Below are 19,215 nucleotides of genomic sequence, written 5' to 3'. Positions count from 1 at the left end.
CTCCACCAGTGCAAGTTAAGCAAGTATCAAAAACGTCATTGTCCCTTCCAGTTACAATTCTCACGTAAGTTCCACAATTCAAAGAAGCACTTCTACTTTTTTCTCTTTTTTTTTGGTGACATTCAGAGCTAACCTATTCCATCAGCATAAAACAGAGCTTTATCGTAACAGCTTTTATACCTCTGCGGATGTGAATATTTCACAAGCAATAAGGCAGGCACAGACCATAGTTCCAGTTCTCCCTAGGAAAGAAAGTAAGCTATTTCAATGAACCTTGGTCAATGTTAGTATTTGTAAAACTCACAAGCTACCTCTACACACCCAACCACAGGATGAAAGGAAGAAAACTGACGTAATTCCACACGTCTGCTAATTTTTTTAATCTTAGAAATTTCATACAACACCAGTGGTACAGTTTTTTAAAAAGTAGATGGCATTATCTATTAACACTTAAAGGTCATTATCATAATACATAGCAATTATAGTCCAAGATACACAACAGAAATGAGGGCAAATAAATAAATAGGTATTTCACAGCAGTATTATTTAGAATAGCAAAAACTGAAAGTACTACAATTTAAAAAAGGATCCCGTTTGCATTAGCAATATGTCTTGGTGTGAATTTTTAAGAGATGGGTGTGGTCTTTATGAAGAAAAGCATACATGTTAGTGAAGGGCAAATAAGAGGATTCAAATACAGATAAGACAGCCCGTGTACAACTTACTATTACAAAGTTGGCCATTCTTCTCAAGTGAGTTTACACATTCAAGGCAGTTCAAATAAAAATCCCCAACATCACACTGGTACAGATAGGAGCTGGAAACACAGGGAATCCAGGGCAGAGGATCCCTTCAGGACAAGTGGTGGGAGTGGAGATACCAGGAGGGTGGAGGGAAGGTAGAGTAGAAAGGGGGAACTGATGACAAGGATCTACATATAAGCTCCTCCCTGGGGGACGGACAACAGAAAAGTGGGTGAAGGGAGACATCGGATAATGTAAGATATGACAAAATCATAATTTATAAATTATCAATGGTTCATAAGGGAGGGGGGAGGGAGGAGGGACGGAAAAAATGTGGAGCTGATGCCAGGGGCTTAAGTGGAGAGCAAATGTTTTGAGAATGATGAGGGCAATGAATGTACAAGTGTGCTTTACACAATTGATGTATGTCTGGATTGTGATAAGAGTTGTATGAGCCCCTAATAAAATGATTAAAAAAATCTTCAACATCTTATGATCCAACTTAAGAATATGACTCTAAAACTGTCTAGGAGAGAAGTTTCCAAGAAGATCCATGACCACTCTGATATTATCAAAATATAATACAGAGCTATAGGAATTGTAACAATGTCGTTTAGACACAAGAAGACATATGTTCATGTTCACAGCACTCTGCACAGGAGCAAGAAGATGGAGTCAGCCTAATGCCCATCACTAGAAGAACGGGTAAACCTTGGTACATCCACACAGTAGGATGCTAGGTTATCACTGAAAACACGAGAAGCACCTCATGGCCTGGATTGACCAGGAGAACACGGTTGCTGATTGAAATCCATCCATCACAAAAGGACAAATATTTGATGAGACCACTGTTAGTTAGAAAGCAAAAAAAATCAAGACAAAAGGAAACAGACTTTATAGGTTACCAAGCAGGGGACAAGTTTTCAGGAGAGACCAGTCCCCAGAAAAGGTCATCATGCTAAAGTGGAGAGGCAGCAAAAAAGAGGAAGATCCATGGCAAGTTAGGCCGGGTTGGCTAGAGAAACAAATCCAGTGACACTCATAGAGATATGAGAGAGCTTCATCTCAGGAGTTGTCTATCAAGAAAACACCCCAGCCCAGTCCGACTCAAGTCCATAAGTCCGCTACTAGTCCCTAAGTCCCTCTTCAGACTCACGCAGCCACATGCAGTGATGCCGAATGGAGGAAGATCACAGGCCGGTGTGTGTAAAGTCATGTGGATCTGGGGGTCGGTGGAAGCATGGCAGGGTTCCAGCAGCTGTCAGGTGGCCAGCAAGCAGGAAGGTCAAGGCAGACAGAGAGTGAAAGAGTGTGTGTGTGTGTGTGTGTGTGTGTGTGTGTGAGAGAGAGAGAGAGAGAGAGAGAGAGAGAGAGAGAGAGAGAGAGAGAGAGAGAGAGAGAGAGAGAGAGAGAGACTGGCCACCAGAGAGCTATCTGTCTGGGCTGCAACCTGATGGACAGGCTAAACTCCATCCATATCTTCTTACAGGTGCCATGTTGGCAAACAAACAAACAAACCCCTAACTATCACAAGATGGATGGACACAGTGGCTTCAACAATAGGCTCCAACATCACAAAAATTATGAGAACGGTACAGGACAGGGCGGTGTTTCGCTTCATTCTGTTGTGTGTAGGGGCATTGTGAGTCAGAACTAATTCAATGGTACCTAACAGCAGCCACAGGCAGGGGAGAGACAGACAGACAGACAGAGAGCAGCCAGTAGGTTCAATCCACCAACCTCTAGGTTGGCAGTCCAATGCCTAAGCCACTGTGCTACCAGGGCATCTGTGCTTGCTCAGCCATCATTTCGGTTAGCAACCGAGTGCTTAACCACCGTTCCATTGACCAAACCCAACCCACTGCCGGTGAGCAGATGGCACAGTGACTCTACAAGGGACTTCTGAGATGGCAAGTCATTCTGGGAGCAGGCAACCCCACCTTCCTCTCTAAGAGCACATGGTGGGCTTGAATCGCTGACTTGGCCATTAACCGCCTGTGGTGGTTACATCTGTGTCAGCTAGACACTCTGGCTAGGGGTGGAGTCAGACCTGTCAATCGTGTCAGTCTGTGCTGCCCCCTTGGGAGCATGGCCTTCTCGTGAAGAGGACTCCCTCTCACCCCCGCCTTCCTGCCTATTGGGACCTCTCCTCCCTCACCTTCCTGCTTGCTGGCCACCCGGAGAGCTGCCGAAGACCCGCCTTGTTTCCATGGACCTTGGATCCATGCAACTGCACCCAGGGAGGGGCCTGTGATCTTCCTACACCCTTCATCACCCTTCATCGCTGCGTGCGATGCGACTGTGGGTGTGAAGAGGGACTTATCGGCTTGAGTTGGACTGGGCTGCGATGCGTTCTTGATATGCCATTACTTCTTGATAGAGAGCTCTTTCTTTTTTTTTTTTTTTTTAACGAACAGGCTTTATTAGGGAAAAACCCTACCTGGGCAAAGTCCCACAGTCTGCAGCGTCAGAGCCGAGTGAGTCGTTAGAGAGCTCTTTCTTATACATCTATGAGCATCACCGGTTTTGTTTCTCTTGTCAACCCAGCCTAACCCACAGTCTAACTTGTATCCAACAATGTCCCGGAGCTTCTTTGCCTACAAACGAGCAGACTTGAAACTAGTTCTTAACTAAGACAAGAGCTTGATTTTACTCAATTACAGAAGGCAGTTTGACCGGGTTGTATCATCCCATAAATCAATATAAAACTTGTTTTAGAGTCGCCGTCACGTCATTTGTCAAAAAGCGATCGATGTTTGGTTGACTGTTAAAAGCCTGATGCTTGAATGAGAGAAAATCTAAATGAATTCAAAATAAACTAACTTAAGTTATAAACGGATTTTTCTTTTCACTTTACCCTTATCCAAATCAACTTATTTGTATTGTGACACTACAAATTCTAGTACAATTTTTATCGGTTCACACAGTACCCTTGTCAGCTCCCTTCACCTTAGAATGCACTCATGGCGCTTGAGAACCGCCTGAAATAAAGCAAAAAGTGCCCTGGAAGCTTCTGGAGGAGGCATGCTTTCCTTTCCTGACACATACACACCGGCAGAGGAAAAAATGAAACACATGAAGAAAGTGTTCCTTCCATTCTTTCCCCCACATGGTCCTCCCTCTCTCTCATCTTCCCTCCTTCTCACCTCCCTTCGCTCAATCCTGAGGCTACATCTAAGTGCCACCCGCCCCTGGTCATAAATTGAGATGTTTTAAGAGTGGATTTTCTCTACTCTTTACTTTAGCAATAGACTTTACAATTCAACAGCTTGAGGTGTATTCTGGGTGACCTCCATTTACGGGACATTACTCATGTTGTATAACCCTCCCTGATAATCCTTGCTAAATTCCCCTTCACTGCTTTCTCCTGACAATTCCCTTTCCCTCCTGCCGCTTCCCCCGGGAACCACCGCTTAAGCTTTGGTCCCTAAAACACAAAAACAAAAGCGTCTCGAGCTCTGAAAACGGATGACTAGCGAGATGTAGATAATCCATGTCCTCTAAGGCATCGTTTCCAACTTTCTTTAGGAAACGTAAAACGGTGATTACCTTTTCCCCCTTTACAGTGAATCACGACAACGTTGTCTTCGTCTTCAGTCAGCCATTGGGTAACTTCCTGGGTGAACTTCACCATCTCACTGATGGCAAACGTTGAGAGCGTTAGTTTGGGGAGAGTGGGGGAGCAAGGCCCAATATACTCAGCCACCCCCCCCCCCTCAAGCAGCCTAGCCAAGAACTCACCTCAGAGGAGGCACATTGTGGTCGTCAATCATGATCCTGCGAACCCTGTTATGGAAGTGTTTAGGGTCATAGCCTCTTTCACCTAAAACAAATGATACCTAGGCGTGATCTCTGGGCTCCACACATGTGGGCAATGGTCACGTTATGAACAAGTTATAGGAACCCCTGATCCACCTATCAGAGAAGCTTTCTGGGGGTCCTTCCTACCCTGAAAGGACAGTAAGGGTCTCGCAAATAGGTCTGTCTTGTCCATATCTGCTCCTCTTAAAATCACAGGCCCAGGTGATTTGTCTTTCTTTTCCGGGTCTTATTTTCAACTTTCTAGAAGACTACTCATTAGACTGTTGTAGGATACTGAGAAACTATGGAGCAGAAGCAAATGTGGCTGGCCAAAATTCTTGTCCACCCTCTAAAATGATCTATTTGCAATATTTATTGGGAGAGGGGGAGAGAGAGGAGAGGCAAGGGATAGGGAAAGGGAGAGCAAGACACAAAGTTGCTTAGAAAATCCAAGGCAGGGTGTTTCCCCATAGACGGCCCTGCTGAGAACGCATTTGCACCGTGGGCTCTGTTTCCTTCAACCACCATCCAGCAGTAAAATCTGAAAATTTTCTACAATTATTTCACCTCCACTCCAGCCCATTAGATCAGGACCGGCTGTTAGCACGCTCCTGTGAGCCCGGATGAGGATCTTTGAACTCATGCGCCATTTACCACCAAACACTTAGAATTAAAGGAAATGTGAAAACAGAATCGTACTCATATATGCCGAGATCTGTTTCTATCTTGAGAAGTGAAATATCTAGTTAGGTACATACTGCACAGATTGTAGATCATGTAATGGTCTAGGTGTTTGGTATCCAGGAATCGTACAACTTCCTAAAAGAGATAGGGATGTTAAATAGCTACACGACACCAGGCTCAGTTATTTCCTAGAAGTAACTTTAACATGGTGAATATCTTTAATTCACTGGTCTCTCACTTAGCACCTACTAGGGATGACTCCAAGGACGATGAGGGTACGGACATTCCCAGGCAAATCTAACCCACAGACAGCTTCTCAAATGCCCACCAAGTGTGCTTGGCTGTCTCCACTAGCCTCCATCCTGCATTCATGCTGGAAAAGCTCCCAGCGATGGAAATTAGATTGCTGATTGGCTTTGAGCAAGTTTGTTTCACCTGATGAATTCAGTCACATGAGTCTTGTTTAGATTTAATTCTGAATAGTTACGTCTTTTAGATAATTATCTGGATATGACAGCACTGTTTAAATGAGCACACAAAATACAGGATTGTTTGTGCATGCATGTAATTTTGAAAGGTAGGCAAAGTATATCGATTTATAAATATGTGGTGTCAAAACAGAGAATTTTATTTTTTTTGACTCAACTGTGCTTTCTTATTTTCTAAAATGAATGTGTGTGGTGTACTACATATATTTTATGTCTACTTTAAAAAATAATTATACATAGATAGCTTTAGAAATAAGGGAGAAATTAGTGTTTCTTGTTTTAAATAGTTAATATTATATAATCCAACACTATTTCCAGCCAACTCATACATCCAAGACAACCACACACACACACACACACACACACACACACACACACGCCACGTCTTTGTGCAAAGCCAAAAAGGACTGTCACACAGCTCAGGCTTGGTTCATAGAGCACCTCGTGGCACGCAAAAGCTGCACAATGAATAAGGACGACTGCAGAGGACTGGTTGCCCTTGAAGTATGGCGTTAGCAAAGAATATTGAATCTGCCACAGATGGGCAGAAGAGTGGACAGATCTGACTTGGAAGAAGTACAGCCAGAATGTTCCAAGAATGGTGAGGCATGGTCTAACTTTGGAGGTTTTATCAGGAGGGAACGGCGCCTTGGGAAAGACATCGTGCTTAGTAAAGTGGGCCGGTGAAGACAAGAAAGATACTCAAGGAGATGAATTGGACATTTCCCTGCAATGGTTTCCAGCTTAACGACCATCATGAGGACGGCTTGCGTTCTGTTGTGTACAGGGGCTTATGAGCCAGAACCAGCTCAGTAGCACTGAGCAATAGCACGGCTGCTGTCTTCACCACATCTGCTTACACACCCATTTTGTCTTCGGCAGTCATGTCGGGAAGGTGAGCATCACAACGTGGTCTTGCGCTGAGGGAGGACTTGAGTAGAGGCCCAATGTCCATCTGCTACTTTAATACTTAGATCTCTATCCCTATGTACATAGATCTATATCCCTATCATTATATAAGTACATATTTTATATTAAATAAATATATTAATATATTTACATGTGTGCATGCCTCTATTTATACCTCTATAAAAGTCTTTTGACTCCTAGTTCTTTCCTCTGTTTCCTTTTACACTTTTCCCGTCCCACTATCATGTTCGATCTTCATTCGGTTTTCCACGCTTCTTCTCAGCTACATTGCACTTGATCAAACCCCACCTGGTAGGCATTCCACAGCCTCCTCATCATTGATTTTAGATCTCTTGTTGCTCCCTTATCCCAGGGTGTGTTTGTTGGCTCCCTTTCCCCCACCTCCTCCTCTCCCATGCCCCCCTGGAACCAGCACTAGTGGTTGCTGGCTATTACAAGATATAGCATCTGGAGTCTGAAAGGTTTGAAGGTAAACAAACAGACATATAGCAGGGAAGCAACAAAGCCCTCATGGAAGAAGCACACCACCCTGTATCAGGCATCAGAAAACCCCAAACAATAATTTCTATGTGAACGAGCTAGGTGAGGGTGGAGACCCAAAGTCCATCTGTAGACAATTGGACATCCCCTCACAGAAGGGTCACAAGGAAGGGATGAGCCAGCCCGGGTGCAGTATAGCACCAACAAAACACACAACATTCATCTAGTTCTTTAACGCTTCCTCCCCACTTCCCCACCACTATCATGACCCCAGCTCTACCTTACAAAGTCGGCTAGACCAGAGCATGTACAATGCTATAGATAAGAGCACTCAACACACAGAATCCAGGACAAGTAAAACCCTCAGGACCAAAAATGAGAGTACTGATACCATGAGGAGAGGGTGAAGGTGGGGGGAGAAAGGGGAAAATTGAATGCAATGATTGATGTATAATCCTACACCCACCCTGAGGGGGACAAACAATAGAAATGTGGGTGAAGGGAGACAGAGGATGGTGTGAGATATGAAAATAATAATTCATAATTTATCAAGGGTTCACAAGGGTAGGAGGATGGAAGGAAGGCAGGGGAAAAAGAGGAGCTGATACCAAGGGCTCAAGTAGAAAGAAAATGGTTTGAAGATGATGATGGCAACAGATGCACAACTATGCTTGATACAATTAATGTATGGATTGCAATAAGAGCTGTAAGAACCGCCAACATAAAATAATTTTTAAAAACAAACAAATGGCAGCAATACCTACTGCTTATTGCAGAAAAAGGAAAATCAAGGTATCGGGTGGTCAGTGTGTGAAACGGGGTCTCGTCGTCATTAGGAGTAAAGGGTAAAGAAGTGGACGCTCTGTGACGAGGGGAGGGGTAAAGAGCTTTATACCATTACACACCCTGAAGGGTTCTTACACCAAAATAAGACCCAGATGGACTCGCAACTAAGGGGCAAACCACCACCGTCGCTCAGAAGTTGAACCGAACATCAATCAGTTCTTTGCATCAGAAAGAACCAAGGGGCAAATCAATGGAAGATTGATACATTTAGGTTTGGCTACAGTTGGTGCAGTGGTGATGCACTGGGCTGGGATCTGCAAGGTTAGCAGTTTGAAACCACCAGTGACTCTGTGGGAGAAAAACGAGGCTTTCTATCCTCATAAACAGTTACCGCCTTGGAAACTCACAGGGGCAGCTTGACCCTGTCCTATAAGGCCACTAGGAGTTGGATTGACTCGATGGCAGTGAGACATAAAATGTTACATTTCTTTTAAAAATATTGCCACCCTTGGTTACCACAAACAAGCAATAGCAAACATGTGAAAAGATTTTTCCACAAAAATGAATGCATATTGTATGGATTGTTCTGAGAACTATAAGAGCCCCCAGTTAAATGATTTATTTTATTTTTTTAATTGTAATTTTTATTGGAAAACAAATATACAACTTGGAATGGATTGGAGGCAAATTGTGCCACAAGCAGATTTTCTTTAAGTGACTAAACAACGTTTTAAAAGCAAACAACCATAAAAGAAAATATGTCTGGCACAAGACCAGCAGTACAAAAAAATATAGCATCCGAGTACCTGGATCATACGCCTGTTTTGCAATTGGGCAACTTTTAAGTACACGTGGTTGACTGTCCACAGTCCGTGCTGAGTTACATCTCCACACTTCAACAACCACATGCTAATGGTTCCTAAGGAAAACTACTGAAACAAAGGCGTAACCAGATGTTCCTTCGTTTGACCAACTCCATCTAGGTTTAGATGTGCAGAAGAGCTTAGATACAGCCAGAGTAAGCCACATGCAGCATGTTACTGATCGATAGTATAAGATAAGGTTTCAGGACAATGACAGTAAGCTAAGGGAAGAGGATGTGGAGGAAGGAAGTCCTAATTACTATCTGTGCATATTCTTTTGACAGTTGGGGGAAACCTTTTACAGATAAGTGACAAACAAAGAAAAGGCAAATAAACAATTTTGTACAAGAAATGTAACACATTCTGTACAATATCTTCACTTTGCTGTCATCTAAAATTATTTTTTAATGAATGCATAGAAAACATACCTAGGATCATAAATTAACAACTCATGACAACTTAAAAGATATTCCCCTCCATCCTACAGATAAATGGGCCAAGGACATAAAAAGTTCACAAAACAAAGAATATCCAATTAGCTACCATCCTATATAGATTCTCACCAATGAAGAAAAATAACAATGAAATATCATTTTACCCATGATATTATCCCTTTCCTTTTGAATGTGAAAATCTAATGCTAGCAAATACGGCATTAAAATAAAACCTTTCATCACTGTGAATAAAATCTCTTGGGCAGCAATTTGGTCATTATATTAAGACCCTTACATCATTCATATTCCTGGCCCATGATTGTGATCTGGAAGGCAGCTCGCACGTTTCTGAGCCCCAGGATCATGGCCTGGGAGGAAGTGGAATTGAAGCACGAAATATGGTATTTTCTGTCACTTCACATTCATGTGAAAGTTGGACAATGAATAAGAATACTGCAGATGCATTCGAATGAAGGTGTGGGTGAAGAGTATTGAAAATACCATGAACTGCCGCAAGAACACACACACACACACACACACACACACACACACACAGAGAAACTTTCCTCGGAAAGACAGAAGGAGTGCACCGCAGAAGCAAGGATGGCTACGCTTCGTCTCATGGACTTGGACTTGGACTTGGACTTCATCTCATGGACTTGGACATGGGATCGGAGGCACCAGGCCCTGGAAAAGGACATTGTACTTGGTAAATCAGAAGGCCCGTGACAAAGAGGAAGACCTTCCATGTGATGAATCAGCACCCAGTCTGCCAGAGGGGACTGGGGCACAACAATCGTGAGGATGGCACAGAACGAGGCAAGGGCTTCTCTGTGGTACACGGAGGCGCCCTGAGTTGGAACCAACTTAATGGCCCCGCCAGCAACACCAATGTCTATGTTGTGAAGAGTTTTAGTCTTGATCTATACTATATAAATGCACGGAGCGTGAAGATATCAAGGACAAATTTTGTACGATCTCACTTATAAAAATGTAGAGAGAGCAAAGTTTATAGTAGCTATCAGCAGTAGGGGTGGTGGGGGGCGGGAGCCGTTATTGCTTAGGAAGCACCAATTTATGAGCTTCAGTGATGGAAATCGGGGCAGGTTCTGCGCAGCCAGTTACTCTAAGTGTTGTCAAGAAGTTGTGTACCTGTAAAAAGTTGAATTGGCAAGTTACATGACAGATATATTTGCAACGACAACAGAAAAGATGGTCTTCTGCGGCCACTTTGTACAACCCAGCGCTGCATGGGATTTGTTTGCTTGTTTGTTTGTTTGAAACTACCCCGTGTGCCATTACAGCACTGAAGGCAGCTTCCGTTTGCCTTGTCCTCTGGTCTCCTCATTCGATCCGTGTTTGGACCTGATGGGGAAGGATCTGAGCGCTTACAAAGCTGTGCTTTCAGTTTTCCTCCTTTCTCCCCGCACCCCCGCGGCACCCCAGTCCCTTTTATTTATGGAGCGGACCACAAAGAGAAGCATACCAAACAAAGCCGCTCCGCCCTCTCAACTAAGCAACGACAGCACCCCAGCAAACCCACAGTGAACATTGTCTTTCAGATTTGGGGGCTTTTATTTGCCATCCTGGGTCCTTCCCACCTCCACCCCACCCCCTCCCCAGCCAATAGCCTTCCAAGTCTGCTTCTTTGGGTGTGGAAACCATTTTTACTCATTTTTTCCTTTATACTAATGGTGTGATGAAGTATTTATCTTAGGAGACCGATTAACTTTGCTGAGCACAATGCCTTCCACATGCATCAGGATCGTGAGGTGGTTGACGGTTTCGTTCTTGTTTTTGAGAGATGCATAATTTTCCATGTTTTTTCATGTGTCCAACCATTCCTCCACCAGTGGGTTTCTTGGTTAGCTCCATCTTTGTGGCTGGGACAGAAAGTGCTGTGATCAACAGGGCTTTAGTATAACTATCTGTCTGTATTTTGTTCTTTAGTTCTTTGTGGCAAACACCAAGTAGAGATCTATGGGGCTTCGATTTGCATTTGTTCAAAGAAGTGCTGTGCTGTTTTCCACAGCGCTGTCCAGTTCTGCAATGCCCCCTCCGTGCCTGCATCGCCACCTCTCCACATCCTCGCCAGCATTAGGTGTTTGTGGTTTTAACTTGACTAGAAGTGTCGGTGTGGGTGCTATCTCGCTGTCAGCTTCATTTTTATTTCTTTCATAACTAATGATGCTGAGCATTTTTTCATGGGATTGTTGGCTGCCTGGGATGTCATCTTGAGTGAATTGTCTATTCGTGCATTCTGCCCATTTTTTATTGGATTACTTGTGTTTTTCTTATGAAGATGTTGCGGTTTTCCATATATTATGGAAAAGATTAAGACTAGCCCTTTGTCCAATATCTAATTGCCATTTTCCCCCAGTCTGCGCTCGCTCTTCTGATGAAAGCTTTTCGTGTACAGAAATGTACTTTTAGGAGACTTTAGTCCTCTATTTTTGTCCTTTGTACTCTGAGTGTTTTTCATTATGTTTGGCATTATACTTATGCCTTATATTAGGGCTTTTAAGTTTGTCCTTATTTGCATCAATGATTAATGTCGTTCGGGGGTTTATCTCTCTGGAGTTCATGTTTGTATGAGGCATTAGGCGTGTGTTCTGTTCCATTATTTTGCAGGTTGAGATCCAATGTCTCCAGTACCACTCGTTGAAAAGAGTATCTCTTCCCCAGGTAATGTGCTTGAGTCCTCTATCAAAAGGCCCGTCTCTGTGGGTACATGGTTGTATTTTTGGATTCTCTGTTCTAATCCATTGGTCTATATAGCATTATACCGTGGCTGTACACCATCGTCTGTTTTGAAATTGGGGGATGGGGGTGACCCGTCTCCTACTGTGTCTTTGTTTTTCAGTAGTTTCTGTTTCTCCTAAGTTTCTTTCTCCTCCATATGAAGTTGATGCTTACTTTTCCCATTTAGTTGAAGAATTGTGCTGACATTTGGGGTTGGATTGAAGAATTTGAAGAATTTGGTCCTTTGGTTCGTAGGTTAAGGGTCATGGCTTCACCGGACATACCAGTTCACTGGTCTAATATCATGCTTAGTGCTTCTTTCTATTTTCCAGTTCAAAGTGTCTGGGGTCTTAAAAGCTTTCAAGTGGTCACCTCGGGTATAGTTACTGGTTTGCATTATCGTGTTATAACAGGGAGCCAAGAGGAGGAGGGGGAATTGGAATGTGTGGCTAAAATCGCCTTCATAAACAACTGCCCCCTTTGCCACGAGACCAGAAGAACTGGCGAGAAACTGCCCAGAAACCATCATGGAACACTGTGACCACACATCCTATAGAAGAATTCTAATCACAAGGAGGAAAATATAGAACAGAATTTTAAATTCCCATGCACTCCGGATTTCCTGGAGCCATGGAAACTGTATGAGCCCCTAAAGCTATATCCCGAGATACTTAAACCTTAAACCAAAACTATCTCTACAAAGGTTTTTCAAACCAAACCCTATTGCTGTTGTTGTTGGGTGCGATTAAGGCAGTTCTGACCCACAGCATCCCTGTGCACAACAGAACGAAACACCGCCCTGCTCTGTGCCACCTTCACAGGTGTTCCTCTGTTTGACCCTGGTGCTGCAGCCACTGTGTCCCTGCATTTTGGTGAGGACCTGCCTCCTTTTCCTGGGCTCTCCTTTACCAATCGTGAATCCTTTTCCAAGGACTGGTCTCTCCTGACAACCTGCCCACAGTATGTGAGGCAAAGTCTTGCCATCCTTGCCTCAAAAGAGCATTTTGGCTGGGCGGCTTCCAAGACAGGTTTCTTGGTTCTTTGGGCGGTCCATGGTGCTTTCAACGTTCTTCGCCAGCACCACCATTCACATGTGCCGATTCTTCTTCAGTCTCCCTTATTCAGACCAAACAACCGTTTAGCTTAACTGGCAAAGGAGGTCTGCCTTGACCATGATGTTCTTTTAAGATCTGTCCATCGGGGATCAAATTGCCAACAGCCACATGAAAGACTTAGGAAACATGGGAAGTAGTGAGTTTACATTAATGGGGAGGAATAACTGGGGAAAGGGATGAGAATGTGTACAACTCTAAATATGTAATCGGTGTCACTGAAATGCACGTGTAGAGACTACTGAATTGGTGATGTGTGTCTTGCTGTGTATATTGTCAACAATAACAACAAAATAAATGAAATTAAAACAAAACCAAAAAACCCTGAGGCACTTCCATTCTGTCACATGGATCACCATGAGTCAAAAAATCAAATTGGACGTATCTATGTGTGTGTATACACACACACACAATTACATTTTTACTGAGGCATAACAAATTTATAAATTTCATGGATACACACATCTATATGTAAACCACTTTAATAAATTTAGTTATAGTTTCACAGTAAACCCCACTATATTTATGAAATTAATTTGTGTAGTCATCCACAGGACTTACGTCAGTAGCTCCCACTGTCATTTAAGATCTCAACCTAAGAGCACACATCCAAGTTATATCATTCCCAATCTGTCTCCCTGCAAAGGTAACTAACATCACAATTCTTTGCCAGTTCTCCCATCAAGAGGTGCACACTGTTTCCGTTTCTTGGAATCTGGGTTGGCTTTACAATTGGCTTTGCCTGTTAGAATGAAACCGGTGCCTTGTTATATGAGCCATCAGCCTGGGCTTCCGAGGGGTCTGGATCCATTCCTTGCTGTTCTAGGGACCCTGTGCCTCCCATCGTGTAAACTAGACTTGACTAGCCTGCTGGTGAGACCACGTGGTCCCTCCATAAATTCAATTTAGATTAGCCTGTCCTCATAGGTCCCGATGCCTGTCCATAGCTATTTGAGCAAGTCCAGGAGAATCCCATCAAGCCCAACTGCATTTAATGAAGCCCAACTGAAATTCACAAACCATAGTGTCAAGAGTTAAATAAATGGTTGTTGCTATCAGCCGTTAGTTTTGGGGTGTTTTGTAACATAGCAGAAACCAACTGATTTCGATCCACTGTGTTTTTGCTACCTGAAGGTAATATTTTAGGAGACTATTCCCATCTCAAGGTCAATATTAAACTTACGACTTACTTCAAAGTCTATGTTCACTAGAGATATAATAAATATTTGTTAGATAAATCCTCTTACCTTAATGGGATTCCTATAGAAAGACTGTTTGCCAGAGGATGGGAATGACATTGCAATAATGCGATCTGAAAGGCAAAGTAATCACTACTGTAAATGTTGTTCTAGTTGTGGAACAATATAAAAATTTTAATTTTTATACACAGACTCCTTCTTCATCAAAAAGAACTTTCAAGGTTGCAGTGACAGAAAAGCCAAACCTCAAGAAAACAGGGAAATGTATGATCGCTATTGTTATCCAGTAATTCTCTCTATTACTCAGATCTAGTATTAAGCGCTAATAAGAGAGGCACATCTTATCATCTTTATTATTATTTATCCGGTGTCATGGCCATTAAACTCGCATGCTGCTCTAAAGGTCCCACTGGCTCCAGCCACATGAAGTGGGTCTATGTTAGCCTCAGGCTAGAGTTGCCCCATCCGGCTGGAATCTATTTCTTATCTTAAACACCTGTTATGTAGGGTCTTAGGAAAAGGGAACATTTCTCTCAGGGACATTTGGGGCCCAGAGTAAGGGCTGGAACTCAGTACATTCTAAACTGAGTTCAAAAGGGGTCGATTGAATATCCACTCAACTTCCTGCTGTACAAGCAAGCAGGTTCCCTGATTTGCGACAATGGAGCTGAAATACTATCTATGCACAGCAGTGTTGGTGATTTAATTCATGTAGAAATGTTGTCACAGTTCTTTTATTTTTAGCATTCTTCTTTACCGAAACAGCAGATAGTATGTAGTGGTCAAATATTAAATGATGCTTAATGTTGCATAAAGTAGACAAGGTGGCACATCCTGGTCACGACACATTAGCAGAGCCCCTGGAAGTAGAGCATCCTCTGGTTGACGGGTGACTGACTCTCAGAAAGAAAACACAGGGAAGAGGAGGCAGGGGAACTTCAGTAGTGAGATGTCTTCAAGAATGAAGAATGCTTTTAAACAATAAGACTTCATAGGCAAGAAATTAAAAAAAAACAACAAAAGGATGAAGTAAGCCAACAGGTGAAGTGCACACACCAGTGACGTAAGTGAGATCAAGGTCAAATCCATCCTTGTTGTATCGCCTCTTGTTGCCTGAAACCTGCGAGTTTAAAACAGCCATTTATTTGTAACAAAACAAACCAATCTCCATAAAAGTAAAGGTAAGTAAGTACAAAATAAATAAAAACAGATATCAACACCTTTACCAGTTTTTCCCCAAAGATATTTTCCCCTAAATTAGACACATTACATCCACTTACCATCCTTCTAATCAGTCTTTCAAGAAGCCTTTTTTGATAAGCCAGATGAAAAAGTCTTATCAGAATGATTAATCGTAGAGATCGGAATAGAATTGTCAATCTAACAACAAATCAAAAAAGATCCATTTTGTTGTTGTTGCTTCAGCAACAGCATTTTGCCAAGTCTAGAACCACAGAGCTCAATCAGGGCCACTTCCCCTTCTACACACCCACCCGAGTGATAGGTGGCAATGTCTGCGGAGATTTGGGATGATCAGACTGAGGGGTGGTGGGTAGGGGAACGATGCTACTAGATAGTACCGGAATCTAGTGGGAAGAGGCCAGGGATACTGTTTGACATCCTCCAGGAACAGGATAGCCCAAATATCTGGCCCAACATACCAATGGTAAGAAGCCCTGGTCTGGAGGACCAGAATCATAGAATTTGTGGATCTAACTCTTGTGCGGGCCAGTACTTCTCAATGTTTTCTCCATCAAAACCAACAGAGGGTTATTTTTCACCTTTGTTACTCCCACAAGTAACAGAAGTTCATTACAGCTTCAACATACAGAAAGACAAGCGGCAGGTGGAAATGCTTCCCAAGTTTGCTAGCTGGGGCCTCTCTTCTCATCAGAGATACTAGGGCAGAGGGCTGATGGCTTACGAGAGCGCTTCTCTACCTTGAGCAAATACATGAGAAGCACCTGTAAATAAATGCTCGTTAAACCACAGGTTACTTACTGAATCCCACCCCCAAGAGATTCCATAGACCTTGGCAAGACCTAAGGAATTGGTTTCTAGCAAGCTCCAAAGTGGTGCTGAGATTACGAGGCAGGGGACCATGCTGGTTATTTGCAAATAACTCTGAAGGTCATGTGCACCCTTTATGGGTCCCTAAATACCACCACCTTTTAGTTTCCAAGTACATGAAAGTTCACTAAATATTTCATGTCAAGCAGTTTATAGGCATATTGACAGTAAAAGGTTATATATGAGAGGTCAACAAAAAAGAAAGGACACACCCACAGACACACACACCAAACAAACCAAAACAAACTTGAAAGGCTTAGAGGAGTGAATCGTGTTTCTTACCTGGGGATATCACTATGATCATTAAAGTTATAAAAAGTATAAACGATATTAACCAGCAGGATCACCCCCATAACGAAAGCATCTAAGGAGTTAAGGATATCCGAAAAGTATTGTCGCGTCCTATAACATAAAACAAAGCAAGTTAAGTTGATCCCTCCAAAAGGGAGAAAGCAATGTCTTAAGAACACACACTATTTGATGCATCCTCCTTAAGAGTTCAAATTCATTGCATCATCCCATGCATTCAACGGTCTGTGTTTAAAGAAGAAGAAGAAGAAGAAGGAGGAGGAGGAGGAGGAGGAGAAGGAGGAGGAGAAGGAGAAGGAGGAGAAGGAGGAGGAGAAGAAGAAGAAGAAGAAGAAGAAGACGATGACGACGGCTTGGTGACATATTCCTCGTGAGTCTGAAAAGGGCAGTGACAAGGGTTGGGCAACATGAAGACTGTAACCAATGTCACTGAACTACACATGCTGAAATTGTTAGATCGACACATGTTTTGTTATGTGCACAAAGCATAATTAATATCTCACCCTGATTTTTTAAAGGAGGAAATTTATACTCATTGTTTTATAAACCTCTACGACAAAAGCAGTAAGGTGGAAATTCCAGTAGGGACAGTAAGTGATCTAGCTAAACCACCGAAAAAGGGCATAAACATGATCTTCACATCGACGGGAGAAGAAGGGCATCAGGAGGCTGAGCAGTCTTGTTGGGCAGTGGACCCTGAACTTGACATAGCCCCAGAACAACTAGGGCTGTGAGGAGAGTCCAGAGAGTTTGTGAGGAAGTTTTGTCTGGGGACACACTAGAATGGGTTGGATTTTTTGTTTTAAAAAAATGTAGCACATGAGCTAAGCTTAACTTCCATCTACCATATATACCTCCCCAAGGCCGGCTCCTTCCTACCATGGACAATTTCTCCAGGGAGGGCTCATTGCAGACCCTGAGTACCTGGCACCAGGCAGCCCCCCTTTGCTCAGAGGCGTGAGGATAGACGGTCCGAGGAGGAGGAGCCACCTGTCTTCTGAGATGCTCAGTCTCTAACTCCCACAGCTGTCCAGTACCGAGTCTTGGGTCACGTGCGTCCACCTCCTCACAAAGGTAGCAAGCTGAGAAAAGTTAGCAAGCCCCAACTGACAGCACGAGCATGCCTCCATCTCCTGGCCCCTTTAAACAAAGTTTTGTTTCACTGAGATGGGGAGTTTTCCAAGCCACACTTAGTATTTAGCTATCAACTGTCAGGTAGGACTCCGTTGTGAATAAAATTATTCATTATCACTCACCTATGTTGAAATACAGTGATTAAATATTCATAGCTCCATGTGTGTTGCTCTTATAGGTACCACTGAATCGGCTATAATTCATAGCGACTCCTTGTACAACAAAGGGAAGCGCTGCCCGGTCCTGTATCACCCTTCACAATTGCTGCCACTTTGGAGCTCGTTGCTGTAGCCACTGTCAATTCATCTGGGCAAAGGGTCTTCCTCCTTTCAGAGGAGTCCTGGTGGCGTAGTGGTTACAAGTTGGGCTGCGAACCATCAGGCCACCAGTTTGAAACCATCAGTGGTTCCTCTGGAGATAGATGAAGTTTTCTACTCCTGTAAAGAGTTACAGTCTGGGAAATTCAAAGGGGCAGTTAGGTTCTGTTTGATAGGGTTGCTTTACGCCGAGTTTGGTTTGGGTTGGGCCTGGTGCTGTCCCACGCATGATGTCATTTTCTAGAAGTTTCTCCCTCCTGATAACACGTTCCAAGCACTCGAGACGAAGTCTAGCCATCTTTGCTTCTGAGGAGTAGCCTGGCTATCCTTTTTCCAAGATAAGACGATTTCATTCTTCTGGAGGAAGGCTCTGCCCACACCATCATGCAAACGGATCCGCCCTGCTCCACTCTTTCTTAGCCATTGTCCATCTTTCGCACGCACGCAGAGGAGGCAACTGAAAATATCATGTCTTGGGTCAGGTACCTCTTAAATTTTCAAAGGGATGTCTTTGCTTTGCAACACTTTAAGAGAGACTCTTTTTGCTGCTGCAGCAGATTCGCCCCGTGCAATACGTCCTTAGATTTCCTGACTGATGCATTCCTGGGCGTGGACTGTTGAGCCAAGGAAAATCGACGGAGCGCCAATCTTTCCGTTTCTTGTCGTGTTGCCCCTGGGTGCAGTGTGAGGAGAGTTGTTTCCGCTGTGGCCTAGTGTGGTCCGTACTCAAGGTTCTGATCTTTGTGCTGCAGTTTTTGCTCTCTGCAAGCACTGCTGTGTTCCCATCATCGGCAGTGCTGGTTGGTCATGAGCTTGCCTCCATCCTGCATGTGACATGCTTCTTGGATATATGTCAGTGTCTCTGATTATTGGCTCAGGATACAGACTGAATCAGTATGGAGGAAGGATAAAAACCCTGATGCACACCACCCCTGAATTTAAACCACAAAATATCTTCTTGTTCTATTAGAATTCTACCTTTAGGTCTATGTACAGGCTCTGCGTGAAGACAATGATTATGCTCTGGAATTCCATCCTCTACAGTGTTATCCATAAAGCATTATGATGCAGACAATCAGATGCCTTTACACAGTAAATGGAATACAGGTAACCAATTACCTGG

At 43.4% G+C, this 19,215-nt stretch overlaps 1 protein-coding gene across 1 annotated transcript in view; it reads right to left on the bottom strand.

The window, feature by feature from the left end:
- LOC142461652 (phosphatidylinositol 3,4,5-trisphosphate 3-phosphatase TPTE2-like) overlaps nt 1-16,685 on the bottom strand; it is a 39,345-nt gene extending 22,660 nt beyond the window's left edge. Inside the window, exons 1-8 of the mRNA XM_075563599.1 lie at nt 16,615-16,685; nt 15,543-15,642; nt 15,319-15,382; nt 14,311-14,375; nt 5,303-5,363; nt 4,485-4,566; nt 4,293-4,381; nt 181-242 (exon numbers count right to left, since the gene is read on the bottom strand). Coding sequence (XP_075419714.1) covers nt 181-242; nt 4,293-4,381; nt 4,485-4,566; nt 5,303-5,363; nt 14,311-14,375; nt 15,319-15,382; nt 15,543-15,642; nt 16,615-16,685 — 594 coding nt within the window. The remainder of the gene's footprint in view (nt 1-180; nt 243-4,292; nt 4,382-4,484; nt 4,567-5,302; nt 5,364-14,310; nt 14,376-15,318; nt 15,383-15,542; nt 15,643-16,614) is intronic.
- Between the last annotated feature and the right edge of the window lie 2,530 nt (nt 16,686-19,215).

This window comes from Tenrec ecaudatus, chromosome 11 (assembly GCF_050624435.1).
Source record: "Tenrec ecaudatus isolate mTenEca1 chromosome 11, mTenEca1.hap1, whole genome shotgun sequence".
In the NCBI taxonomy this organism is placed as follows: Eukaryota; Metazoa; Chordata; class Mammalia; order Afrosoricida; family Tenrecidae; genus Tenrec; species Tenrec ecaudatus.
This window is presented reverse-complemented; position numbering and strand designations above follow the sequence as displayed.